The 27781-nt window shown below is 33.1% G+C and overlaps 2 protein-coding genes across 4 annotated transcripts; one reads left to right on the forward strand and one right to left on the reverse strand.

The window, feature by feature from the left end:
• The first annotated feature begins 10120 nt into the window (after nt 1-10120).
• Nucleotides 10121-12280, forward strand: LOC125216319 (APETALA2-like protein 1). 2 transcript variants are annotated; one of them, XM_048118008.2, is made up of 10 exons: nt 10121-10494; nt 10567-10592; nt 10692-10722; nt 10803-10890; nt 10990-11135; nt 11240-11284; nt 11365-11459; nt 11543-11628; nt 11694-11780; nt 11847-12280. In XM_048118008.2, the coding sequence occupies exons 1-10, from the start codon at nt 10241-10243 to the stop codon at nt 12045-12047; spliced, it is 1059 nt and encodes a 352-aa protein (XP_047973965.1). In that variant the 5' UTR covers nt 10121-10240; the 3' UTR covers nt 12048-12280. The 2 variants fall into 2 exon arrangements, with proteins under 2 accessions (XP_047973965.1, XP_047973966.1); XM_048118009.2 differs by lacking the exon at nt 11240-11284.
• A 79-nt stretch (nt 12281-12359) lies between these two features.
• On the reverse strand, nt 12360-19359 carry LOC125216318 (uncharacterized). 2 transcript variants are annotated; one of them, XM_048118005.2, is made up of 14 exons: nt 19149-19359; nt 18478-18576; nt 18101-18228; nt 17856-18009; nt 17662-17771; nt 17288-17371; nt 17167-17215; nt 16939-17030; nt 16216-16360; nt 15800-15879; nt 14375-15732; nt 13881-13988; nt 12960-13780; nt 12360-12742 (listed from the first exon to the last, which is right to left on the reverse strand). In XM_048118005.2, the coding sequence occupies exons 2-13, from the start codon at nt 18568-18570 to the stop codon at nt 13218-13220; spliced, it is 2964 nt and encodes a 987-aa protein (XP_047973962.1). In that variant the 5' UTR covers nt 18571-18576; nt 19149-19359; the 3' UTR covers nt 12360-12742; nt 12960-13217. The 2 variants fall into 2 exon arrangements, with proteins under 2 accessions (XP_047973962.1, XP_047973963.1); XM_048118006.2 differs by having other exon boundaries at nt 16216-16354; nt 19149-19358.
• Between the last annotated feature and the right edge of the window lie 8422 nt (nt 19360-27781).

Raw genomic sequence — 27781 nt, forward strand, 5'->3', positions numbered from 1 at the left:
GATGCTGCCTAGTTTCCTCAATATTTTTTCCCATTACTTATGTTCGACTTCAATTGCTATCCATACATAGGTTGTTGAATATTGATCTTCCAGATGCAAAAATATGTTAAAACTTTACGCTATCTTAATTGTCACATGGTATTAGCGTTTAGTAATGAATTAGTGTTGCCTAAAGAAAGTATAAATGATGTGACATATATGTGTACTTACAGAGTAATAGGGCCGGATAGTTTGAAGAAAATAATATTCTGGGACTTAGTATAATGTTAGTTACATACTTCGTTGTTAGAATCTAGGATAGTAGTTGATAGATCTTGTATAGAGAACTTAACCTTTCGTGCTTGTTCAAGGCCAAAAGAGGTAATAAATGCCTCGCGATATTTACTATGTTACCGAGGTTTGTTAAACACAGCCAGAAAATTGTAAGCATGCATACATGCTAGTATTATATATGAGGGCACACAACACACACTGATATGAACGTGCAACTTGTGTTGTTTAATACACACCGAGCCACTTGTTGGCTTTTCCTATGAGCTTTTATCATTTGGAAATTGTTGATTACTGTGTATTATGGGATGTCTAAATCTGTCTTAGGATTTCTTTGGCTTTCTATAAAAGTATATGATATAAAATGCTGTAAAGGAGAACAAAAATGGATTAAATTATTAGTGGTCCATGTCTTGATTCAGACCGATGCATCAGGCATTGATTTGTTTATACCTTATTTGACATCTTAATCTCCTCGAAGTTTCGATATGTTGCCATATTTTAAGTTTCTGTGATAAAAATAATGTGCAACTGACGCTTTAGGCTTTGTTTAGATGCATTATTGTTGGATACGTTTGTTTCCTAGTGGAATGTGTATTTCCTGCAGTAGCAAGTTGTGATATCTTGTTTTCATCAGATTTGGCATTTTTTAGGATCGTATGTCCTTTTAGTGATATTGTAAGATATTAGGATTATTTAATTCGATATCTCGTCTGTTTTCTTTTCCACTTTCATTGTCTAGAGAATTTGTCAACAGTTCAAATTCTTAGGGCCAACTAACCATTGAAAATGTATAAATAATTGTAGAATTTTGTACAGTTTAAGTTATGATTTTCACTTCAAAATTTGTGATATTTTCAAGACCAAATTGGAAAGACTAATTTTGCCTTTTCAAAGCTGTAGATACTTTGGTTGGTAAAAGGTGGCTTAGAAACGTTTTGTTTGATCGTATGTTCTCACATTCGATGCACTGTGTGTCACTATAGATATATTGTTGTTAATCGGATAAATTCTATTTTATTAATATAATACAGATAATGGTATAGAATTTAATGAAAATTTAGTAAAAGGTGATTGGGGGTGGTGTTAAAGTGATAAACAGTCACTTTGAGGTCAAATGCCTTTGAGATCATAAGGATTATCGTTTTAGATTTGTGTAGTTATCATGTTATTATGGTATTATGCCGCATTTGTATTGTAAATGTGTATGGGCATGAATGTTAATATGCTTAGGTTTGTATTCAAATTGAAAATTTTCTAAATATGACATGTTTAGATTAGATTTAACAGACGTAATCTCAAGAACATCAAGTGAATACGGTTCTTGAATCACCTCATGACATAAAAATTGTATGGTATGAATGGAGAGGATGAAAGAAGTAGATAAGATATAGTACTACTCCATGAATGGCGAAGCACCATCCACGTCTCCTTGCCTAGGCTAGGTCTATACCTCGTACTTTACCACCCACCTCCTGCCGACAACACCCCAACCCCGGACTAAAAAAGAAGAAATTAAGATTGCTTCATTGGGTTGTACTTTCCTTAAAAATGAATTTTTTCAAACCTAATAGGGTATATACACACAGCGTGCCGAAACGTGGATTTTTTGCATTATTGATTGATAATGATTTCTCATCCAACCTCCATTATAGTAATAGGTCTTTGGCTCTTCAAAATATATTGCCATACCTATTTTGTATTTATAAATTTACTTTATTAACTTATAGGAGTAATATTTTATTTATAATTATGGTAGTATAAATTAGTACTATTAGAATAAGTTATTCGGATTAAGCACGTACATTGTATATGCAATGAATTATAATGAAATATCAGAAGATGTTAAATTAATTAGTGCAAATACAATGTCTAGAGTCGGTACAAATTATGGAGTTGTAGAAAAGTTGACGATTCATATTTTCTTGTACTTGTAATTTCAATAGCAATGGCATCTACTTGCGTTATTTAAAAATAATAAACCAAGCAATATAGGAACAAATTACAGATATTTGGGAACAAATTCTATCATTTTCGAAATGAATAAGAAAAACCTAACCAATTACAGAATATATAGGAACAAATTTAGTTCCTATGAATTTCCTTTCCTTTTGGACAAGTAATTAAACATTAACAAAATGAAGGAAATTGAAAAATGACCATGGTTAATTGGTGAAAAATCAAGGGCGTTGGATGCTGGCAAGTAATCTGAACCGTAGATGTGGGGAAATTTAGTGGAGTACAGGTGGCAGGTGAAGACTGGTTGAGGGGAAATCGGAAAGAGATACGGTAGTTGTGTATGGCAATCAAAGGTGGGCTGAAATGCATGTGTTGCCAGATTTGGAAAGAAGATTAGTTGGAAAAAGATGTTTAGGTTGGAGATTTACCTTATCTGGAAGGCATCTCCTTCATTTTATTCACATTGGTCTATGCACTTTTTTGCATAATTATTTGTCTTTAAACAAGGATTGGGCTCATTTATCTTTATTCTTTGTAAAGAGTTTTGAATTAATATTTGAGACAAATATTCTTTGACCTTTAACTTTATGCAACTTTGATCTAACTAAAAATAACATAAATTATGATGTTCCCCTAAAAATTATAATTCCTCCTTTTTAAATATTGAAATCATTTTTCATTTTGGCTCATTCTATTAAAATGGAAATTATTTTAGGAAACTTTTTTCTCTCTAATGAGGTAAGACTCATTCTCCACTAACAATGCTTCAATCATATTTTCTTTCCATCTCTCCTATTTTAAAGCATGTGGCTTCAAAAGACAGAGAGAGTAATATTATAGTGAAAAATAGTCAAGGACCATACGCGTCAAAATAATTTGTTGTATCGGAAACTAACAGAGGGGGGAGGGGTGACGTCGAAAGTTATCGGAGGGGACGTCTATGGAAAATTTACGTCCGGGTCCATGGTAGTGGGTTGCCGGCTGGATCCACCCCTGTTTGTTGGTGTTTTTCATATGTTCAAGAGGACAAATTTAATTAGTTGGTCATGATTTAGCTTCTTTTGCTAATATTTGTAAGTGGGAGTATACATGGATGTCTTATTTTCCTCTTTGGATACAAAATATAGTGTTGAATGATAAATGAATTATAATTGGTACGTGATGTGTTTTCTTTAACAGAAATTTCGGAATAAGGGGTTAAATTCGCTAACCTTTCGTAATTAGGGATTCAATTTGTTGACCTTTCGTAATTTGGGATCGAGGCATGCGTATTCTTCAAAATAAGGGATTTGTGGTGTTTTATCTTTATTTATGTTCTTTTCTAATATTTTTCCCTCTAACCATTTATTAATTGCCTAAATTACACCTTCAAATTTTTAGGTAAAAATTGTATGATTTTTAGGTGATTTTATTATTCATTTTTGAATTGAATTGAGGTATTGTTAATCGGAGGAAATGACGACGAGTCAAGGGGGATTATCAGCCTCCACCAAGAGAAGCTTGTCGTCCTTAATTATGTATTCTCCCTCTCAAGGCCGGAAGAAATCCATCGCCGCCTCCGAAGGCGCCGGATCTTTCTTGGGCTCTCCCTCTCACAGCAAATCTCAATCTCTCTCTCGGCACTCCCCGCTCCATATATCTTCTCTAGTTTTTTATTTCTATATATTCAATTCCTCTATTGTGTTTTCCTCAAAATGACCATTGATCAAATTTGTGATTTAGGAATATGATTCATTTGATATTGAACCTGCTCCAATTTCGATTGTGATAGTGAATAATTTCTTAGTGTGTTATTTGTGCTTGAAATTTTGATTAATACGGAGTATCTATTTTATGGAAATTGCCCAAGTAGAATTTAGGTAAAAATTTAAAGGGGTAATTTAGGCAATTGATAAATGGTTAAAGAGAAATAATACTAAAAAGGAACATAAATAAGATAAAATATTACAAATCCCTTCATCTGAAGAATATGCATGCCTCGATCCCAAATTGCGAAAGGTCAGTGAATTGAATCCCTAATTACGAAAGGTCAACGAATTTAACCCCTTATTCCGAAATTTCTCTTTTTTTAATAACTGCGTCAAATGACCATTGTAAATCACCGGGGGAAGGATCCCCTGTGCATAGCAGGGGCTATGCTTCAAAACACATCAGTTTGTGAATGAAACGCTGGTAAGCCTTTTATTCTTTTTCTTTTTCTTTTTTTTTTTATTAACTTGTGTGTGTAGAAATGGCACCGCAGGTGCTGTGCACAGCAGATGATCTATTTCCAAATCACCGGTATTCATTTCGACTGTGGACGTGATCAATGCACGAATCTCAAATAAAAAGAGTATTGTTACATTGGCCTTATCTTCTTTTGTATGCTGTCTTTCTCATGAATTCGAATATCACTCAAAATTCTATGTTCAAACTCTCGTGTGTAACGTGTGGTGCAATGATTATGACTCTCTTCTTTTTGTGATTGCAATTACGTGTCTCCCCATTTGTACATATTCATGCGTTTAGAGATTAAACAATTATAAAAATACAAAGTTTATTATGTCTAAATCTGGAGTTCAATTAAATTTCGACGCAAATAAGAAGGCTTAGGAACCAATCTCACACATCTTAGACATGTGGTGGGGCCCTCAAAAAAGTGCCGAATAAAATCGGATGATCTATAAAATCCCAATTCGCATGTTCTAGGACTAGGAATCATTCAATAAATAGTCACATTATTATGTAAAATAATTAAATCCGTAATATTGTGTGTGGTATAGACACGATAAAGATAACAAGAGAAAAAAGATATTGAAGACTAGGATGGTTGGGATTAAATGTTACGCCAGAATAATTGATAGTAATTAATTAGTCACAATTATTGGTGAGTATAATATACTTCACTTTATAAAATGAGCACAAGATTTTATTGGTCATGAAATCCGAGGAGGAGTCAAGATATGCGACTCTGGCAACGTGGGCAGCTCAAGTCCGAGGATTTTTAATTTAAAATAATACTAATACTTTTTCTATAATAATTATACGTAGGTTTGAAATTAAACTCGTGCTTAATTTCACCCAATCCCAGAAAAAAGCATATGGGCCCGCCAGTAGCATCTACACTATTCCGTAATTATTAGTTTAGTTAGGGGACATGTTATTTCATATCTATAAGTAACTTGTCGGCTGCATTATTTCATACTCCTACATTAAAATAAAAAAATTGATATAAAATGGTTTTGATTTAGTGATGGTGTGGCTAATGCTTTAAGATTTAAGATTTCAGATTTGGATTCATCTTAATGTGATATTTTCAGATTATTTTCTTAATAATAGGAAATTAAATTTTTTAGATTTAAAATCTTAAATTATTAAAATAAAATAATGAAGTAGTATTTGAGCTTTAGTTACGTTAAAGGTATCAATTTATGTATATCTATTTTAAAAGTTTTATTTTGATATTGTTAAAGACATCTAAATTAGAGTTATTGATTAATATCAACCAAAATAATCAAGAAAGTATATATATGTAGTATACCTGTATTTATGTCTCCACCCATAATGACGCGGACAATCTATATATATTAAACTCTGCCCAATAATTGAAGACCAGTCCCAAAGAGGAAACTCCCAATTATTCTAGATTTTTATTTAAGTAGTGGTAAATGTGTATAAATTATGCGTATATAATTGGATTTTTAGGTATTTTAGTTAAAATTAATTCATGGATATTATTAATTGATTTAATATAAATTAATGGAGTATATTACACACTAACCTTCTACGATAAATTTTAAAAGATGAACTTACAAATTTAAGAAAAGGTTAACCTTTTTATTATATATTGTATACTATTATTATTTTCAATCAAACTCAAAATTATAATATGTCAATTTGTCATAAGTCTTTCGTATCATCTCTTTTAATTGCTATAAAATAATATAATTATTAATAAAATTATGGATTATATTATATACTACTCCTTATAGTAAAGATTCAAGTAGAAACTTTGTATACATGAAGTAAACTATGTTGCTTCACCAAATAATAAAACCATATTAAGTTCACCTAATAGACAAATGGTTTAAGCATGTTATAACACTAGGGGTGTGATGAATTGCTAACTTTCTTAAGTTGCTAACTTGCTAACTCATCAATGCAGTATATTAAATATGTCAACACGATGACATCAAAATGTCAACACATAATATCAACACATTATATTGAAGTTCAACAAAATTATGTGTTGACATTTTAATATCATCGTGTTGACATTTTTAATACACTGTATTGATGAATTAGCAGAGTTAGCAACTTAAATAGTTAACAATATAACGTACCCCTATAACACTAGTAGTCATGAATTACTATATGTTTACATATAAAATTATTGTATTGGAGTACAATTACTATACCACGACTTAATTATAGTCATAACTCATAAACTTAAAATTGTTCATGCCAGCTGTTTCAGATTAAGAAGTAATCAACTAAAAAAGAACTAATTGCATCAGAATTAAGTAGGCCCGATTATTTAATTAGCGACAATAGTTAGCTTTTATCATATCAAACTCAAACCATGGACCGGCAGCAATGATAACATATAACTAATATTTTAATTTAATCAAAACACTTTATCATTATAATAAGTACTTAATCTTTATGGTAGTCCGGAGAGTTTTTTATACTAAATCATTACGTGATTTGCCCTTTTTATACGTAATTTGTACAATGGTTTACCTAATTAAAGTTCATTCACGAATATGAATAAAAAAAACAGTTATATTGGGCGAAAAATTGAAATTCGAGATCTAAAAAAAATGGGAAACGACCAAAACCAAAAGTTTCAGTTAATAGATTCTATAATTTCGATTCGATCATTGTGATAAGGATATGCTGATAATGTTTTTTAAGGTTCTTATAGAATCTCTTATTGACTTTTCTGTGCACAAGAATTCATAGTATTAATTTGTATTTAAGATCATTAATTATATTAAAGGAATATTTTTTTTTAATAATCTGACAGGTAGATGGTTGAAATTAATCAATTGCCTCAGTCTAAAGTTACAAGACTGACATATTTTGCTTGAGTGGTAGTAATTCGAGACTGTGGTCCACTAAAAAAAAATCTTCAGATTTTTATGTTAATTAAGATAATCTATATTTACAACCAACATTTAAAAAATAGTTTCGCATCTAAACTCATTCCATTAAATAGTAGTAATAAAAAAATCTATTTTTTTTGGAGTATGGAGAATGAAGTATTGTATTTGACCATTATAATTATTCACAAATTTCCTTTAATTAGCTATTTTCGAAACTGCTCATTATTTGTGAGAGTCCACTTTGCAATTTTTTTTAGTATTCAAAAGAAATAATATTTGCATACTTGCATAATTGAACGAATAAATTTTCATGAAATTTTGTAATGTGTTCAAGAAATATGTTATTTATAGTACTCCCTCCGTCCCTGAAAATTTATCACTTTTCACTTTTACTATTTTTAGTAGTGGACCATACATTCCACTAACTCATTGACACTCACATTTTATTATAAAACTAATAGGTATATAAAAGTAGGACCCACATTCCACTAACTTTTTCAACACACTTTCTATTACATTTCTTAAAATCCGTGCCGGATCAAATGGTGACGAATTTTGGGGACGGAGGGAGTATCATTTTCCTAATGATGTTTGCACTTTTGACATTGATAACAACGATCACAATACGTATCTCTTGTTTCTATAACTTGTCCTCTAATTATTTTCCTCTCATTACTCAAATCGGTAATGCAATCGCCAATCGTTCATATTGCAGCTACTTTCAAGGATGTCTCATTGTTTGGAGTATTTATTTGAAATTGTCATACCGTTTCGATAATCCTCATTTAGGTACTCCAATTATTATTTTCAAGAATAAAATGACATGTAAAAAATTTTCAGCAATTTCAGTAATGTCGTGGCCGCCAAAATTACATGTCACTTATCTACGTGGTGATAGACATGTGATGTGTAATGTTTAATGTACTATATACTTTGTTTACTCAATTTTATCCATCATTATGTGGTCGAAAGTTATAGCAAGTATAGATCCATCTTAAAATAAATTAATGATAAAAGGAATGAGTCATAAGATTTATAAAATAATTTTAATTTTCTTTTGCCATCGATATAAGTTACTATATGTTACTAGTTTTTAAATTTCAATTGTCAACAAATATCTCAATTTTATCCTCAAAATACTCAATCAATTGACATACCTAATAAGTACTATACTACTATATGTTAAAAAGTAGTATCTCGAGCAACAAACCAGTTACAAATTAAAATAGTAAATTGTGAATGTACTTACAAGCTGAATATTGTGCAAGATGGAGATTTTGCATGCACGAGTGACATATTATAATTTACTTAGTTATATTTTAACTTGAAGTCAATTTTATATTATGTGCACTAGAAGCTCCTATAGTCTAAGAAATTGAGGCCTTGTGAAGTTTTAACGTTGGGTGTGAGATTCCCAAGATTCATAAATCTATAGTATGAAAACAAATAGACATGTGGCAACATTGTTTTCTAGTCACTTCTATTTCTATGAAACTTTTTAATTAATCAAGAATTAATTAAAAAAGTGTGAAGATGCCAGGTCTCCTAAGTCTCCTATTTTATAATTCAACAATTGCATATTTCAAGTTTCCTATGTACGAATTCAAAAGATCACCAACATCATCTACTATTTGACAATAATTATGAGTATAAAAATTTAGGTTTGTCCAAATTATCCAAATTTTGAATTGAGAACCCTTAAATTAAGATTATCCTAATTAGCATATGAATGACTGCAAATTCTTGGAAATCATCCAAATAAATTTGAAATAATAAATCTATGGGACATGACATGTGATCAAACCTAGTACTACTAAATACTCCATATGTTAACTTTATCACGAGGAGTACTAGTTTTAGGTTTTAGCTCACATTTATATAGTCAGTGTCAATCGAAATTTAATTAATGTTTTTTTAATGTTAAAACATAACAGGACTCGGGAAAATAGAATGGAAACTCTTTAAAAAATAAAAATAAAACGCAAAGTTATGTCACGCTGAATGAATATAGAAACCTTTTCTCTTATTTCCGAAACTAAAATTAGGAAAGATTGTTTTATGTTTGTTTCCGTATAAAATATTATTGCGAGGCCAAAATTGGAAAATTAACGCTGCAATGAACACTATTGGCTGAAAATTGAAATTCGTATTTAAGGATATGGAAAATATTTGTGTACTATTCTATCCATTATTCCTTTTTTTCATTCCAATATATTCGTTCTTTTCTACATGTAAATTTCATTTAAATATTTTCTTAGTGTGCTTCAAAAATTTTATTCCTCTTCGAGACTTTAGAAGTAATTATGCACCTATATTACTGCTTTTGATTAGAATAACAGTAATTAAATTTATAAATGCTACTCTTTCGGTCCACGAATAGAAACCTTGTTTTCAATATTAGTCTGTTAGTGAATAGAGGTCAGTTCAATTTTATTATAAATAGTAATTGGGTCTATATTCCACTAATTCATCTCACTTATATTTCATTTAAAACTAATATAGTGTATACGAACGGGACTTTTATTTTACTAAAAATTTTTGCCTACCTTTTTAAATAATATTTCTTGAATTCGTGCTTCGAAAAAATGAGATAGTTAATGGCAGACAATAAAAAGTAAATGTATTACTCAATAAAATGCAAAATGAATATGTAAATAAAATAATCTTGGTTAAGAGTCCGACAAAATGAAGAAGAGTGGCAGTTGCCCCACTAAGTAAGCATTGAACTCAACCAAACGTTAAAATTCAATCTTTGTAATAAATTAAATATGTGTGGGAACATGTTTATATAGAGTCATGAATCCTTTATTTAATAAAAATTACTATATTCATGCTTGTATTTAATATTGATCATTTGACAAACTCAACTATTTTACTATCATCTTCTCAAACACTCATCGCCAAACTGAGAGAGAGAGACTCTGATGTTTGATCTCAATCTGAGCGTTGACTGCAACGGCAAGGCGGATCATCGCCACTCTCCGGCGACGTCCGTTTCTTCGAGAGAGACCGCCTCCAGCAACGACGGCGGGCTGGTGACGCGGGAGCTATTCCCGTTGAAGAGTGACCCGGTGCAGGTGCAACCGAGGAAGAGCCGCAGGGGGCCCAGGTCGAGAAGCTCTCAATACAGAGGTGTTACGTTTTATAGAAGAACTGGCAGATGGGAGTCACATATTTGGTATGTGGAGTTGTAATTCATTTTAGTAATTCTTTTTTTTTTTATTATTGATTTTGGTATTTTGATATGCAGGGATTGTGGGAAACAAGTTTATTTGGGTATGAACACACATTCCTTAATAACTTTATTAGGTTGAATGTCGATTTATTTGGTTGATGTTGATGTTGATGTAATTTGGTAATGTGTTTGGTGTTTAGGTGGATTTGACACTGCTCTTGCCGCTGCTAGGTAAAGAAAAACTTGATACTAGTATTTTATTTGGGTATTTTTGATGGTTGAATTTTGTGTTGATGGATGGCATTGATCAGAGCTTATGATAGAGCTGCAATAAAATTCCGGGGCGTGGAAGCCGACATCAACTTCAAGCTCAGCGATTACGAGGAAGATATGAAACAGGTTGAATTTGATTGAAACAAACAATTACTAGTAGTACTAGTAGAATGTGAATGTATTGATATTGGTATTGGTATTGGTATTGGTATTGGTATGATGCAGACGAAGAAGTTGTCCAAGGAGGAGTTTGTGCAGATACTGCGTCGACATAGCACCGGATTCTCCAGAGGAACCTCCAAATACAGAGGCGTAACGCTTCACAAATGCGGCCGTTGGGAGGCTCGAATGGGCCAGTTTCTCGGCAAGAAGTAAGCCTCTCTCTTCCTTCCATTGTGTATAGTGTTGTAGGCAGGATTAGTTGAAACAAAGAAAGTGGTTTGGGGATTGTGTTTTTCATTGCAATTCGGTGCAGGTATATATATCTTGGGCTATTCGACAGTGAAGTAGAGGCAGCAAGGTTCTAATTGTCATGAATTTACTACCATCAAATAATGTCTTTAACCCCTCAAATCTCTCTCATTCTTCTCTTTCTTTCAGGGCTTATGATAAGGCAGCTATCAAGTGCAACGGTAGGGAAGCTGTCACTAACTTTGAGTCGAGCTCATACCATGCCGAGATCATACCAGAATCAAGTAATCTTACACTCTTTCTGCATTTTCTTGAGCTCATACTAGTTTGTTTCAAGTTGTCTCACTTGGTGGTGCCACCGGGGCAGGCTGTCTCGATTTGAACTTGGGGATTTCGACGTCTTCTCCCAAAGAGATTCAGAGTTTTCAGTTCCAGCCTTACCAAGTTCAAAAGGTAATGGCGAACCACATGTCTCTTAACTGGAATTTCGTGTGATCAACATTGTGCTTGCTTTGCAGCTACATGTTGCTGCTACGAGACCCGAGTTGGATGGATTTCCGGTGACATCCCAACACCCTATTCTGTTGCCGGCTCCAAATTATGAGGTGAGGATCCTAGCCAGTTCGGTTTATCAGTTATCTTTTCGTGCCTGAGACCGTTTGTATCGCCAGGGAAGGGCGGGTCATGGCATGAGTTCTAGTTCAGAGGAAGTAGTGAAGTGGGCGTGGCGAATGCATCACGCAACACCAACTACTGCAGCATCATCAGGATTCTCGTCACCTGTCTTCTCAAATTCGACTCCGTCCCTCAACCTCTGCTTCTCGTCAAATCACAGCAACGTCTACTCCTCGTCCCAGACCCCGCCACATTAAATTTTTCTTCACTACACCCTTTTGCTGTCATTCTTTTCTTCAAAGGAAATATTGGATACTTTGGTTTGTTAATGGAGGTTTAGTAGTTGTTTCGTGATGTTAGAAGAGCACTTCTACCCCTCCCCACTTTGTATCAAATATATTTCTTTTTCCTCGATTTTGTAGATGAGAAATGTATACTTATTATAGACAACATTTCATGATCAAATCACTCATTAAGGGTTTGTAACCAATATTTGAATTCACTAACATTTCTTATAAGCTTGAGTTTTTTCCGAAAGTTTCAATAGCAGGTTGTAAACAAAACAAAAGTGCACAACAATTATATACATAAATTGCACCAAAGGAACTAAATAGTATCATGCACTCAAATATTTAGTGACTTTTCAAGCCCTCACAAATTTGTTTCACGAAAATGAATAAAAAGAGTTCACACAACCAAGATTTTGAAACTCTTGTTTCTGCAAAGAATGAATGTTTAAGCAATTACAGCCATCAAACTTCCCTCTGCACATTCAATTATCAACACGAGCAGACGATAGTAGTAAAGGCTCCGCTTATCTGATATCATTCCATCCAATATTCTCTTTGATTGGATCAGCAGCCGAGCAACATTGACAACAAACCTAAGGATGTCATGTAAACCGTCGTGTAGCCATCAAAACTCCCAAGCCTTATGCTCAGACTCCCTTCAGCTGCAATAATTTACAAGATCACAAAATATTCACCAAAGAAACAATGAAGCATCAAGATATGGGACAATCCATTCTACATGAAGTCATTAACATATTCACAGATATGGGTAATGCAAGGAACATGTAGTAGTTCATTATCATCCTACATGATCTCATCTCATGTTCAATTCTCCGATAATGGATAAGTGAAACTGACAAATTGAGGCAGAAATTGTACCTGTTGGTTTCCAGATCCACGTTTGTGAACAGCTGATCCTTTTACCAACCAGAAAGTAGCTTGACAAACTAAGCACAACTCACTCCCATTGGCTTACTTGGGAACATTTCCAAATCTTGGCACACTCGCTAAAGTGAATACAAAGTTGTTTGGTCTTAAATGCCAACTGGTTTGATCAATTTAGGCAGGTTTGTCTAAGACGCATGAAATAACCCTATCTCATGAATTTTGACAACACCATGCCCAAATATCAAATCCTCAAGTCCAATTATATAGACTGCCTGAACTCGGCATCCGGGTATTAGAATCTTCATAACCACCATAGAATTTATTATGTCCCAACCTATCGTTCCTAATAAGTTCTGCCATGCCTGAATTGTTTCCAGTATGAAACTTGTTCCAGCCATCCCATTGACCATTAGAAGTTATTCCATTCCTTGATTGAGGGAGACTAAACTGGGATAAAGGAGACATAGTATTGGCTAGTGTTTGCACCATTACCCTAGAGGGAATAGAATAAGCATCACCGAGAGAAGAAAAACTTTCCCCCAGGCTGGTAAATCTTTGGTTCTGATGTGAAGGAAGAGATCTTTGCAAAAGGGATTGGAATTTTGCTTCTTCATATGCACTCAACTGGGAAGAATAACGTATCCCTACATCATTCAGGCCTGAGTTATTGATGCTACCTGGAAGTAAACCTTTGCCAACTGCCAGTATGGCAGGATCTATAAATTCAATATCTCCATTACTAATGGTATGGCCAACAGAGGGTGTCTGATAATTATTTCTCAACAAAGAGGCAGAATCAGCCAAATGATTTCCTGAGAAATAACAAAAATAAGTTAGACAAGGCAGATGAAGAGCCCCAAACATATAGGAAAAACCATGAATTTGCCTAACAAGACAGCACACGAAACGAACCAAAGCCATTAACATTTTGATCTGTCCTATCATGAGAAGTAAAGCCTGGGGGCGGTGTTCTACTAGGCACTGAAAACCCTGGCGGGGCTGAAACATTAGGTCTCGAAGCTGTTCAAAGGTAAAGAAAATGATTAGGAAGATGACAAATCAATTAAGTGTTATACAGTATATAATAAAAGAAAAACAGAGCGTGCAGATATACAAGTTGAAAGCAGTGGTAAATTTCTCTTTATAACAAGAAGATGATCTAGGAATGACCTTAATTCCAAATCCACCAGAAACATAAAATCAAGTGCAGTCATTTAGTATTTAAAAAAGACAAGGTACTAATAGATGTATTATATCAGGATGTAGTTGCTCCAAGATGTGTACCCTTTCGAGTTTCTGAACACATATAACTGGCAATTTGAGATAAGATTATATACAAACCCAAAGTGCCATATAAGATAACGACTTGATAGATTTACAATATAAAATCGACCAGAAAAACTTACCAGAATTCATGCTAGGAGACGTATGTGAATGATTGGCAGCAAAATTATGGGACTCTAGACCATTGAAACCAGGGAAACCATAGCGACTATCTAACTTCTCATGCTGCAAGTTATTGCTGTTGGAGAATTCATGGCCAAAGGAGAGCTGGTTAGAACTTCTAGTAAAGTAATCAACAGATTGACCAAAACCAGATGAGTGGCTCCTAGGCTCCTCCTCCCTTGCAAATGAAAACCTTGATTGATTGCTAGTGTGATTTTTCCATGAACCTGGAACTCCAAAAGAACCTTGTTTATCATTTTCACCCAACAACTTAGCAAGGTTCTGAGGTGAAGTAAGAGACTCATCCCATGGATCAAAATCAAGAGACAAAATATTAGATATTATACTGCTCTCCCCTATATCAGAAGAATGCGTGCATAGTTCATCATCATATCTCCCTATAATTGATCTTTTCTCCTTAGAAGGAAACAAATTTAAATGCTCAGCATTATTAACCTCAGGAGTCTTGAGAATAGACTCAGAATGTCCAACGGGATAATTGCAACTTCTATCAACAGCCTGACTACATGCTAAAGCATCAGATTTACTATGCTGAGTAGAATCAACATTATAATGGCTTGAAAGATGAGAGGCATGAGAGAAGTTGCTTCTGTTAGGAGCAACCTCAGGATCCTTGAGCCTTTGATTCTCTAAAGACAAAACACCATCTGTGATATCACACAAATCAATTTTATTTACTATACTTGGTGTTTCCAATCTAAACTCGGATCTGACATCCATAGGATACAACTCCTCTGTCGTATTTGCAGTTGTTTCAGGCACCTGAGAAGTCACCTTTGCTCTTATAAGCTGAGAGTCCCCATCAAAAATCTGGTTTTCTTGGATATGATTAGGTGCAAAATGAGATGATTGTATTTTCTCAATTTTCCCATTGGTGCTACCCGTAGTGTCTCTGCTTGAAACAAGTCCACCAGAGACCAAGGAAGAATTAACATCGTTAGTACTGTTATCTGGCAGCTTGGTAGTACATGGGCCATGGGACGATTTCTTTACAGGTGACATAGCTGGATGTGTAGATGTATTGGGACTTTGAGAAGAAATAGCTTTCCCATCAGCATCTACTTCTTTGACCACTGGTCCTAAAGCTTCTATTTCACTTTTACCTTGAGAAACTTCGCTATCTTTATCAGTAAGTGAAATATTTGTAAATTCACGCTGCAATGAAGACAACTGACTTTGGCTGACAGCTGTAGCAGAACAAGCCACGGGCCTATCGCTCAAATCCTGTTCTTTTAATGCCACTTTGGAACATTGAGTAGTGGTATGTAAAGGAAGATTATTGGCAACGCGAGTTCCCCTGTTCATGGAAATTAAAAGGTTAAAAACAAGAAGCATGAAATTAGGAATAATACATGAGTTAGTACCATGAGGCTCCAGCAGGAAGAGCAGTAGATCTTCCAGAACTGCTATTTGGGGGAGAAACTCTGGCACCGGTTAGAGTATTCTGATGAACAAATAACAGAAATAACATATAAAGGAAAAGCAGATTCAGTGATCTTAGTAGCAATCACCTCCAAGTCAAAATTGAAATTACCAAAAAAATAAAAATACAATAAACAAAAAGACAGTGGTTTATCAACTACCAAGTACCAAAACCATATACAGGAGGGGAAGTGATCAATCTATCCAGAACTAGTTTATCATACTCGATGGATCATAAGCATTCTGATGAGAAATACAACATGAATAGGCACAATAAACTAATTACATCAACCTGCTAGAAAAACTAGTAAACATACAAGTTATGCGGTGGGCATGATAAGAAGTAACAAAATCTTACATTAGTTTTTACAGCAGTTTTATTTATAGGCTTTGCTGAAGAAGCAGAAGTGTTATTGCAGTACTCATTTGCAGGTGGAGGTAGCACATATCCAGAACGCCGTTGTGTACTATTTGTGGAGCCAGTAATTTGTTGAACCCTACTCCTTTCCCAAAATAGTTAAGTGGATCAGATGCTTGAGAAAAAATTATTTGAAGTCAAAGCATTCCGAGAGTAAAGTAACAAATCAAAGAAATACTTATTAACATTTTCTGAGAAGATGATAACAGGTGTAGCTAGATCAAACTCATAAAAATCCCAACATTTCACTTAGTTCATATGAAGGACAATTAAATTTGCAGTTGCATGATGAGAAAAATGTGGGATGGGGCATATGATAGGAATTGGAGGCAGCCTTTGTAAAGGGAAAATTGAAGATGGGGCACCTGATGAGCCTTATCAATATAAGATGGGCAGGACAGTGTGAAATAAGAATTGCACATCCACTGGTTAAGACAAACCATCTAACAGATGGCCACTCTCGTAGATGAGAGTTAAAAAGAAGTTGGAGTCTGCCTACCCAAGATACAAATAAGCCCCAAAACTCATTCTAACCAAATCAGAAGCAGCAAACTGAGATATGAAGTATCATCAACTGAAAGAACAGAGGATATATAACAAAATGTTCATGATAAAGAAATAAAATTGAGAGAAAAGAACTGCAAGAAATCAGACATGAAATACCTTGTGTATGCAGATACCATTTCATCCTTTGGAAAGCTGTCCTCTTGGGAGCCAATCTCATGCAAATATAAACAATCGGGATTGGTACATGGCTGGAACACAGAAGAAATTCAATATCAAGAACCACTACGCATAGAACAATACGAATGCATCTTCTGAGCAAGTAAAGTTCTGCAATCATATGATATTTCCCATCATTTGATTTCAACAAAGCTATAAAAGTTATACCGCATTTCTCAGCCATGCATGACAGTACTTAGTAGTCCCGAAGCATGCCCTGTAACAATTTATAAAGATCATAAGATATAACAAGAGATATTAAGTTTAAAGAATGAAAGATGACAATTACCTCAAAGGTTTACCATCCAAGACAAATCCATGCACTGATTGGATACACCGAACAGCTTCCTCCTCCTTTGAATAAGTGATATATCTATGAAATAAAAGAAATCAATAATAAAAACAAAATGGATAAACAAGAAAGAGAAAGACAAGAAACAATTAAAATGGATAACTAACAACACTGGAAAGATTTGATAAGGCACTTCAGACAAGAACGAAGATGAAAACATGTTGACACTTGACAAAGCTTCACATAATGCAATCGGTAAACATTCTTCAAGTCATATAAGCATCAATCCAACAGAATTTATAACTCCGGACTCAGGAGATCTTATTGGTATTATAATTAACAGTTTCATCAAAAGAGAATTTTGAACTCACACGCTGCATGTACTATTTGCAAATTGTTGAATAGCGCCAGAAGCTGTCCGGGAGATAGAAACCTTCAATGCCTTTCCATATTGGCCAAAATACTCTCTGGACTGAAGAAGCTGCCAAAAAAAAAAAAAAAAACCAATGTCATAAGCAAAGAAACAGGTGCAAGTGAAAAGAATAAGGACAGCAAAGTCACCCACATCCTCGTCTGCCAAATTCAGCGGCAAGCCCACAACATAAACTAGATTCCTCTGAATGACTCGCACGCTAGCAAGCTGCTTCCTTCCTTCAGATGGTTTGTTCCTCCCCCTGGATGACTTAGGCTTTTTCTCCTCATTCATATCTGAAACCAACCTATTCCAAAAATTGAGAGGATTGGATCAGTAAACATTATAAAATACACATGAATATCACCAAATGGTCAACACAACATTGCTATAATCACCTTCCACAACTTGCAGTTGTTCCAACAATCTTTTCCTTGTTGTAAGGAGTTCGACATGCTGGACAGCGCCCTTCCGTCTCATCTTTCTCAGCCATATCCATTATGTGATTCCAGCACCAAACACAAATCTGGACAAAAATAGTAAATAACAAATCTCATCTCAATCAAGCAGAAAGATTTATACACACATGAAACCACAAAGGCCAAGGCCAGGATAAAAAATAATACAAGGATGCAAATTACAATTACGAAAACAAGGGCGGCCAACGAATCATAAAAAGACACTGTCATATTATGCAGGTAACAAGTACAGCCTTTTGAGATAATAAAATGAGAGTTGCATTGATGAGAAAGAGAATAAAAATAGAATGTACTACCTCATAGCCACACTTGCATGGCTTCAACTGCTGATCAGTCAAATCCATCTCCTCGGCACAGAGCGGGCAAGTTTTGTCTCCTTCGTCACTCATGATGGCCTTCACAAATTCACAAATAATTTAAAATTTAGCTCAAAGAAATACTCTATGATTTTAAGGTGACCGAAACTAACAACTGCAACTGGAAGCTTAAATTTAACATGCAACAAAATCAGAAAAGTCGCCAAAATTAATAAAACCAAAAGGCATATCAATATAGCCAATATGAAAAATATAGTGAAACAACCAATGACAATAAATCACCAAACACGAAGAGGAAAAAAAAAACTACTTACAACTTCACAATCAGTTAAAACTCAACCGACTTACAAGTCAAACACTAAACGGATTAAATCATGAATGGAACTGATTATCTAAACAAGATGAAAGTAGAATTGAGTCCAGAGAACACGTGTCCATATATAATCCCAATAGATAAATTACTAAACAGTCGATTAAACTCAAGGCAATCCGATGAATCAACAAAATTCGTTCTTTTTATAATCGAAATATAAAATTCAACACGATGAATCAACAAAATCCATTCTTTTTATAATCGAAATATAAAATTTCCTAACTTTCATTGAAATTAGGGATCTAAAACGATAACAAGATTGGGGACAAGGCCTTACAGCTGATTGGATCCGGGGCAAAAAATTAAGATCACCAATTGAATACCGAAATAGAGAGATATGGAGATATAGATGCAGATTGAAAGAGAGCCACAACTGAGAATTCAGAGAAAATACAGTGTGAGAAAAGTGAAAGGGTCGGCTCCGGGTGATGGGAGCTTATACGAGATTGTTATGGGTCGGGTTTGGATCTTGGGTCGGGGCTCCAGATTGCGTGCAATGGCGTGGCAGCAATTGAAGCAATGGAGCTCCGATTGAAAAACGGGTGGGTTTTCAGGTTGGTTGGCGGGTTTTATATTAGGGATTATTTCAAGCCCTAATTTTGTGTGGTTGTTACATTTAGCCCATGATTTGTGGGACAGATCTAGAATGAGTTGATTTATTTATTTATTTTTGTTTAAAAAAAGCGGTAGTCATGATGTATCTCGAATGATTCGTTTTAATTTATGATATATTTTCTTTCTATTTAAATTTATTGAACATAATAAGTAAGAAATAACCGTGTATAATTTGGACTCATCTTGTTTTACTAGATCATTTTTATTTTATTTTATGATTTATGATATGATTTGTTTGTATTATTTATATTAAACAATGAATAATAGTAGTATCAAAAAATAACTACATTTTGACCAAATATTGTTTTACAGATATTTTTATAACTTTTTCTAGAAAATTCATCTAATTATAATATATGCAATTTTATTATACAAATAAATAATATAAATTTCCCGAATAAATTCATTTAATTTTACTATGCAAAGCTATCCATAGTTCTATTTGTCACGCATATGGAAGCCCCAGCACGTTCACTATCAAATTAGGTGTACTGTCTTGGTTTTCATCTTTCTCGCACTCACCTTCAATCCATGACATGATTGTCAAATTGGATTTAATCTTCGATTAAGCTCGTCCTCTTTCACGCACCGTCAAGAATTGAAGGAAAATGTCAGGAATTAGAAGATTAGAGAGTAAAGGTCAAAATTGGTCATGAACATATGGTCATTTTATCTTTTTGGTCTTAAACTTTATCTTTTGGATCTTTTGGTCCTGCACATATGGAAATTTGATCATTTTGGTCCTCCGTCAATAATTCCGTTAAAAATTAACAGTCAACAGGTTTAATCCCGATTTTGACCAAATTAAATTCTTAATTCTGATTTTTAAGTCACTAATTAAGACAAACGCCAAAAAAACCGGTTGCAGTCTCCCTCTGCCCTTCTTCAGCCACATCTTCGCCTCTTTCTCTTCTCTATAAATTATCACCCAAAATTCCACACTCTCACAGCACGCAATCATCCCTAGAAGAATGAGCAAACGCCATTGCTCAGAGCTAAAATCCCAGTCAATATTATGAATTTCCCCTTTCAGCCCGACGTTTCCGCTGGCGATTCGAAAGAATTACCCCTAAACCTTAGAACTTTTCTCGATTCCGGCCCCTCTATCAAATATTCCTACCGCCCAAATGATTCGCAAAAACCTTTCAGCTTCATTTTCAAAGGCATTTCGGCTCGCCCAGTAAAAGCCCTCTGGTGATGAGCGCCGAGTTGAATTTAGTCGGGAATCAAAACCCTAGATTCTTCATCCACTTCAAGCCCGATTTGGGTGATTTCTCGCTGAAGAAGTCACACTCATCGGCCTCCGTGAAGAATCTGGGCGAGAAATTGAACGTAGGCCTGATTTAATTCTTTATATTATTTATTTAATTTTAATTTTAAATGGATATTTGTTAAAATAATTAGGAGATTAATTAGTGACTTAAAAATTAGAATTAAGAGATTAATTTGGTCAAAATCGGGACTAAACCCGTCGACCGTTAGTTTTTAACGGGACTATTGACGGGTGGACAAAAATGATCAAATTTTCATATGTGCAGGACCAAAATGATCAAATTTTCATATGTGCGGGACTAAAAAATTCAAAAGATAAAATTTATGACCAAAAAGGTAAAATGGTCATATGTTCAGGACCAATTTTGGCCTTACTCAAGATTAAATGAGAACAAATTGATGCTTACTTGGTCGCTTCGTTTTGCTCATATTCTCAAAGGTTTTCAACTTCGCTTCAATTAATCTTTTACGTCTCGTCCAAATTTAGGGTCCCATTGCAATTCGACCATTGCTCTTCCAACAGTCGACGATATTTATGGTCCGAATGGAATTAGACACACTAATTATGGCCTCCTCGTTGTCGTGAACATCAGTATTGCCGATTGAATTTGGCTTCCTAATTTTTCTCCCACGAAAAAATGAATAAATTACTTCTTCTATTGTGCAAGTAATCCACCCATTTGCGTGTGTAGAATGTGTTGAGTGAAAGGCTGAAGAAGGGGCAGGATATAGAGGCCGTCGTCGTTGTGAAAATAATTGTTGGTCTGATTTTGTTCAAAGTTTTAAGTGGATGGCATTATGGTAAGCATACAGTAATTTTTTATTATTTCTGGACTGAACCAAACAATATATTAAGTTGAATACCCAAACACAAAAACAATGAAAACCACATTATCACGAAATCATGCTATTGGCTTACAAGGCTACCAATTTAGTTAAGGACATGGTTTATAGTACATTTGATTTACTTTAAATGGTTTTATTGGTAAGGACATGGTTTATAGTACATTTGATTTACCTAAAATGGTTTAATTGTCTAGACTGTCCGATGGTTTATATATTTATTTACTTAGAATAACTTTATTGTCTAGACTGTTCAATAATGCATATGTTTACAATTGGACTAAATTAATTTATCTACAAAAATTTAGAGATTTATTCAATTTTTTATAATAAATTTCTATTCTGCTCTATTACGGGTTAATGCATGTGAATGAGAGATTATTAATGGAAAAATATGGAAGAAATTATTTAGAAGAGTTGCAAAAAAAATATAAACCATAAGAGAATGATAAATAAATTTTATAAGGAGATACAAAAGAATATGCAGTAAAATGTACTAATAAATTTTATAAGGAGATACAAAAGAATATGCCATAAAATGTAAATCAAATCATATAAAATCCTAACGATCTAAACGAGATGACTAAACAATATTCTAAATAATAGTGTATTCTAGATTTACGAAGAAGATTAGATTAGATAGAACAGATATTCATGCTCTCTTATTTTTTCCAAACATACAATCTATGCGCCAAACTAAAAGTCCACTCATTTGCTTCGACGACCATATGACATGGTCACCAACACCATGACTTCTGTCATTCGCGACCTAGCGGTAGTGACGGCACTTGGCGACAATTTTCTTCTAGAGTCAAGCCTCAGCGCCTCGTCAGTGCCATTGTTTGATGCCATGGACGTCGCGTAATCCAGTGCCGATCAACGATGATTGACATATCCTGGTCGATGAGGATAATGAACTATTTTGTTAATTCTTCTATGAGGATACGACAATGAACTCAATACCTCAAATATTGAGGCCTTGCAATATAAAATTATGCGGATTTTGATAGAACTCGATTTTGTGTTATCTGTTGATTTAATTTGGGAATTTTAGTTTTGAGTAATCCGATTATTAATATTGTTAGATATAATCACTTGCATATTTCATGATTAATTCTAATTTAGTTATATTATTTGTTGTTGAGTTTCAATTGATTATTAAAAATTTATTACGTAATGTAGAAGATCAACACTTCTATGTTTATGTTAAGCCTGTCAAATCGGTAAATCGGGTACCCGCGGATACCCGATCCAAAATTTTCTAAAATCTAATACCCGATACTCGATCCGAAAATGATTTCGGGTAGGGCAGGCAATTGTTGGCACGACACGATAACACGACATGAACCCGCACGAAATTAGTGGGTATGTGTCAAAGCTTATTGGGTTCGTGTCCTTATCTTGTCGACACGATAACGACACAAAAACTTCGTGTCGTGTTCGTGTTACACGTTAAGAAATAATATTAATATATTATAATATTATTATTATTTTATTTATTTTAAAATTTAAAATTTAAAATTTTAAAATTAAAATTTAATAGTATTAGAAATAATATTAAATTTAAAATTTAATATTATAAATAATATTAATATATTATAATATTATTATTGTTATCGTGTCGTGATGACCCGAAGTGGTTCGTGTCGTTAATGGGTTCATATCGTGTTCGTGACTGAGGGTAGCGGGTCGTGTTCGTGTTTGGAGTTTTCTTAACGGGTCGTGTTCGTGTTTGTTGTTATCGTGTCGTGTCGTTATCGTGTCGACAAGATAACGACACAACACGCACGATTTGTCACCCCTAATTTCGGATACCCAGATACCCGACTCGGGTATCCAGTCCCGATTGTGATTTTATTAATTTTTTTAATTATTTTTTTAAAGAAATTTAACTACAAAATTTTAGAAATACAAACTTGTAGTTTGAATTTGATACAAACTCGAAGTAGTTCGAGTTTAAGATAAAAAAAAAATACTACAAATTATTAGAAATAAAAAAATTCATATCATTCAACCATAATAAACATCACAATTCATACCTTAACCCTAAATGTGACTTAAGAGTGAAGGATTTCGAGAGTACATTTGATTTTTTAAATAATAATAGACACATAATTTATTAAATTTAAAAGAAATTAAAAAATCAGGTAATTTGGGTATACTCAATCTGATATAGGGTTACCCGATACCCAATAATCCAAAAATCATATACTCGAACCCAATCCCGAAACCCAAAAAATCGGGTATTGGGTATATCAGAAATATCGAAACACTCATTAATTTGGTTGAATAATTAATTCATACCGTGACAAATCTTCAATTAGAGGCTGACAATTTTTGATACGACACGATAATACGACACGGACCCGCACGAAATTAACACGACACGAACACGCACGTTCAGGATTTGGGTCCTTATAGGGTCAACCCAATAAGAACACGAAGATAACGGGTCGGGTCGGGTCGTGTTTGGGTTACACGTTAAGAAAAAAAAATAATTATTTTTATTAATTAAAAAATTATTAAACTTTAATTTTTAGTTATTTTTGTTGATTAAAATATTATACTTTATTTTTAATTAATTAAAAAAATATTATACTTTCATTTTAATTAATTAAAAAATATTATAATTTAATTTTATTAATTAAAAAATATTAATTATTTTTTAATGAATTTTAAGAAAATATTATGCTTAGATTTTATCAAAAATAAATTTTTTAAATTATTTAATTTTATTATATAGATTTAATATTATTATAATTTAATTTTATTATTTTGATTAAGAAAATAATTATTTTAATTTGGTAATTTTTTATTTTATCATGTAATATCATGTTTAAATCGTATAATAATATGATTAACAGAGAGTTGACTTTTTTTGGATACACGATAACACGTACGAATCCGACACGAACCCGTTGGGTCGGGACATGATAAGAATCCCATGATTTCGGGTTGGGTTGGATTGGAAAATGATTGGGTTGGGTCGATAATAGGTTGACATGATAACGACCCAACAAGCACAATTTAATAGCCCTGAACGTGGAGACGGTTGTTAATCAAAGTAATAAAGTATCAATATGTATATCAATATATAAAACAAATTGAGCAACTTGAGGTCACTATTTTATTAATAATATTAATCATGGCCTTATTTTATCCATGTATTATGAACGTTATATTTTGTATGTATCTCATAGGGAACAAGCAACTAATAATATATTTTGGTCGTCCAGTGTTTTCCAATTGTTCTTTTTTTTTTTCCTAATAACTTCGTCAGTTTTGTGTTTTCTAATTGTTCTGTCGCCACATTCGATGTATTTCTCACTTCATATTTTCCATTGCAAAATTATCGTAGGTTTTTAATTCACCTTCCAAGTCGGGGTCGGCTATGCATGTAGAATTAATGGGTACGAAAGCATTACTTGGGACTATTTTTTGTATTGATCAAGAATTATATTATATTGAGATCTACATTTACTGACTACTATTTGTTGGCCTTTTGAGGAAGGCTGATTTGTATACATTGTGGAGTATTTTGAATTTGATTCGATGAACTAATAATTTCACTTGGCTGGGAGACGTTGTCATTTTTATCCTATTTGATATCATTATTTTGCTTTCAAAAGCAATATTACTACTATTTAATTATGCCCAATTCCACTAAAAACGAGACATATTTTCCATTATTCCATTACTAACAACATCTCTTATCCATTTTGGGTTAGAAAAATAGAAATAATGAGCTTAGCGGATAATCCAAAATCAAGTTGGCCCATCTTAATTTTCGGTGGCCCAACGCATTTACTCGTATTATTTCAGAAATGAAGAAATATTATTCTACATTGGGAAAATTGCAATACCTTTCATTTGGGCAACAACTTAAAAATAACAAAATTCTGAATCCCAAGATTTACGGTGCATTTATATCTTTGGTGCAAAGTTTCGCTTGTATGTAAATGAGGTACTTGCTACATTGTGTCTTTAGCCCCCTCAACCTCAATCATACTAGCACTATATACTTTGAGCCCTCAACACGACAGGCTGCACTTTGGAATTTGATAGGGTCGGTTTAGCCTTGGATTTATGTGTCCATGATTGTGTTTGAAAAAAAATACACAACACATAGGTTAATACCAAATTATAAAAAGTTATGCAGACATATATTATCGAATGGATTTTTGTACAGTCCATACTCCATTGGTATTGGTAGTAGGAATTAAATCAAATTAAATCAAATTCGCTATTAACCACTATTAAATCAAATTAAACAAATTACTCATCAAGCAATCATCAAAGAATTAAATCAAATTCGCTATTAACCACTATTTTTGTATAGTCCATTGGTAGTAGGAATTGGTGTTTTGAAATATTTTATTTGGTTTGTTTGTTATTTTATTAAATATCGTAATTCGTTATTTTTTTTTTCTTGTTGTCAACATCTATATAGGAATGTTTATTAAACGATTTGGATATTTTGCTGAAAGAAATAATTGAAACTTATATATCTCTCATTAGCTTATCCAGGTCTTCTCTTCCTTTTCACCTAATGTCGGTTGCAACACATTTATATGTCATCGGCTTCAATTTATAGAGTTTGAAAGCAATTGAAGTTTCCCTTATCATACTTTTGTGAGTGTGTTCGTATCACTAATGTAAAGCCCCATGGTGACATGTTATTAACAATTTAGGAGTATATTATTTTCAAAATGAACATCAATAAAATATAACTCCTATATAGTAATAAAATACTACTCCTAATTAAGAAAATTGAACTAGAGTGAAAAGAATATAATCGGTCTCCATCAATCTTTTACTAATTAGACACAGTACTACTTTTCAAAATAGTCGTGCAATATTCAGTCTGATTGGTGCTTACGTTATTAGCGATGATCGGCATGCCATCAATAATTCAACTAACAGCGAATATTATTAAGATTGACAACTATCTAAACAACTGGAATAAATGAATGAAAGCAGGCCCAACTAACCCAATTGAAATATTTTATTGTATTTTGTTAATTAATACTACCAGTATTTAGCAACAGAGCTCACGATCTATTTTAGTTTTTTTATATTTAAATACGAATATTAATTTGAAAAGTTAGAGTAGCAATTTAGCATAAAAATTAAAGAACATAATAAAATTTTAAAACCGAAGGAAGAGGTGGTATTAGTCAGTTGTAATATTACAAACACAAAATATTATTCATCAAACGAGATTCATTTTTTTCTTTGTATACTAAAAATTCTATTGAATGCGGAGTACTTTTTAATTTAAGTACTCCTAAAAATTTTTGGTAAAAATTTGAAATTTTACGTTCTTAAAATATTTTTGCAGGATTGATTTTATCATAATATTTGAGGTTCAGGATATGCATAAAAATTTTTAAGTTATTTTATTGCTGTTCGTTTTAGTTGTAAGTCAATGAGTTCTTAGTATTTAGAAAACATAAAAGTTGTTCCAACTCTAAAATCAACAAACTAGCAGTAATACATTATTTTATTGTGATTTTACAACAATCAAGATTTCGCCAATGACATTATAACCTGATTTCGACCTCGTAGTCTTGATATCATGTTCTTTCGATGTTTTTTTTATTGGTAGACTTATTAATATCGTGTATTGTTATCGAATGTCTTTGAATCGTATTTTATTTTAGTGTTTAAGTGATTTTGATAGTTGCATGTTTATGAAAAATGAAACCAAATTGCATCCACTAAATTATCGATTAATAGAATTAATATCTTCTACAAATTATTTGTCTCATCCCTTTCTAATAAAATATTAACCTTTAGATTCGATCAAAAGTTATCTATTAATTAATGTTTAATCATCCGAGAAGCTTGAGTAACCAAAGTATTGATTAACATGTACTCCCTCCATCCCAACTTAATTGGGACGAAGGAAGCAGTAATGTCATGTTTGGTTGTTCGAATTTTGTTTGAAAAAGTAATTCGATTTCTTATTTTTTTTTAAATCTTGTGTTTGTTTTGATTTGTAATAAACCGGAAAAGTAATCAGAATCCTGAAAACAAGAAAAATAGTGGAGTAGTACAACTTTCCAAAATTTTGAATCCTAACTTTTCTTAGGTATTCATTTTTCAGTTTTAGAATTCTTACAATTTATGTATTTAACGGAGTGAAATATAATTTTATACAATTATTATTATTATTAG

This window comes from Salvia hispanica, chromosome 3, assembly GCF_029641045.1.
Source record: "Salvia hispanica isolate PSC_SH4W2 chromosome 3, Shi_PSC_v1, whole genome shotgun sequence".
Taxonomy (NCBI): domain Eukaryota; kingdom Viridiplantae; phylum Streptophyta; class Magnoliopsida; order Lamiales; family Lamiaceae; genus Salvia; species Salvia hispanica.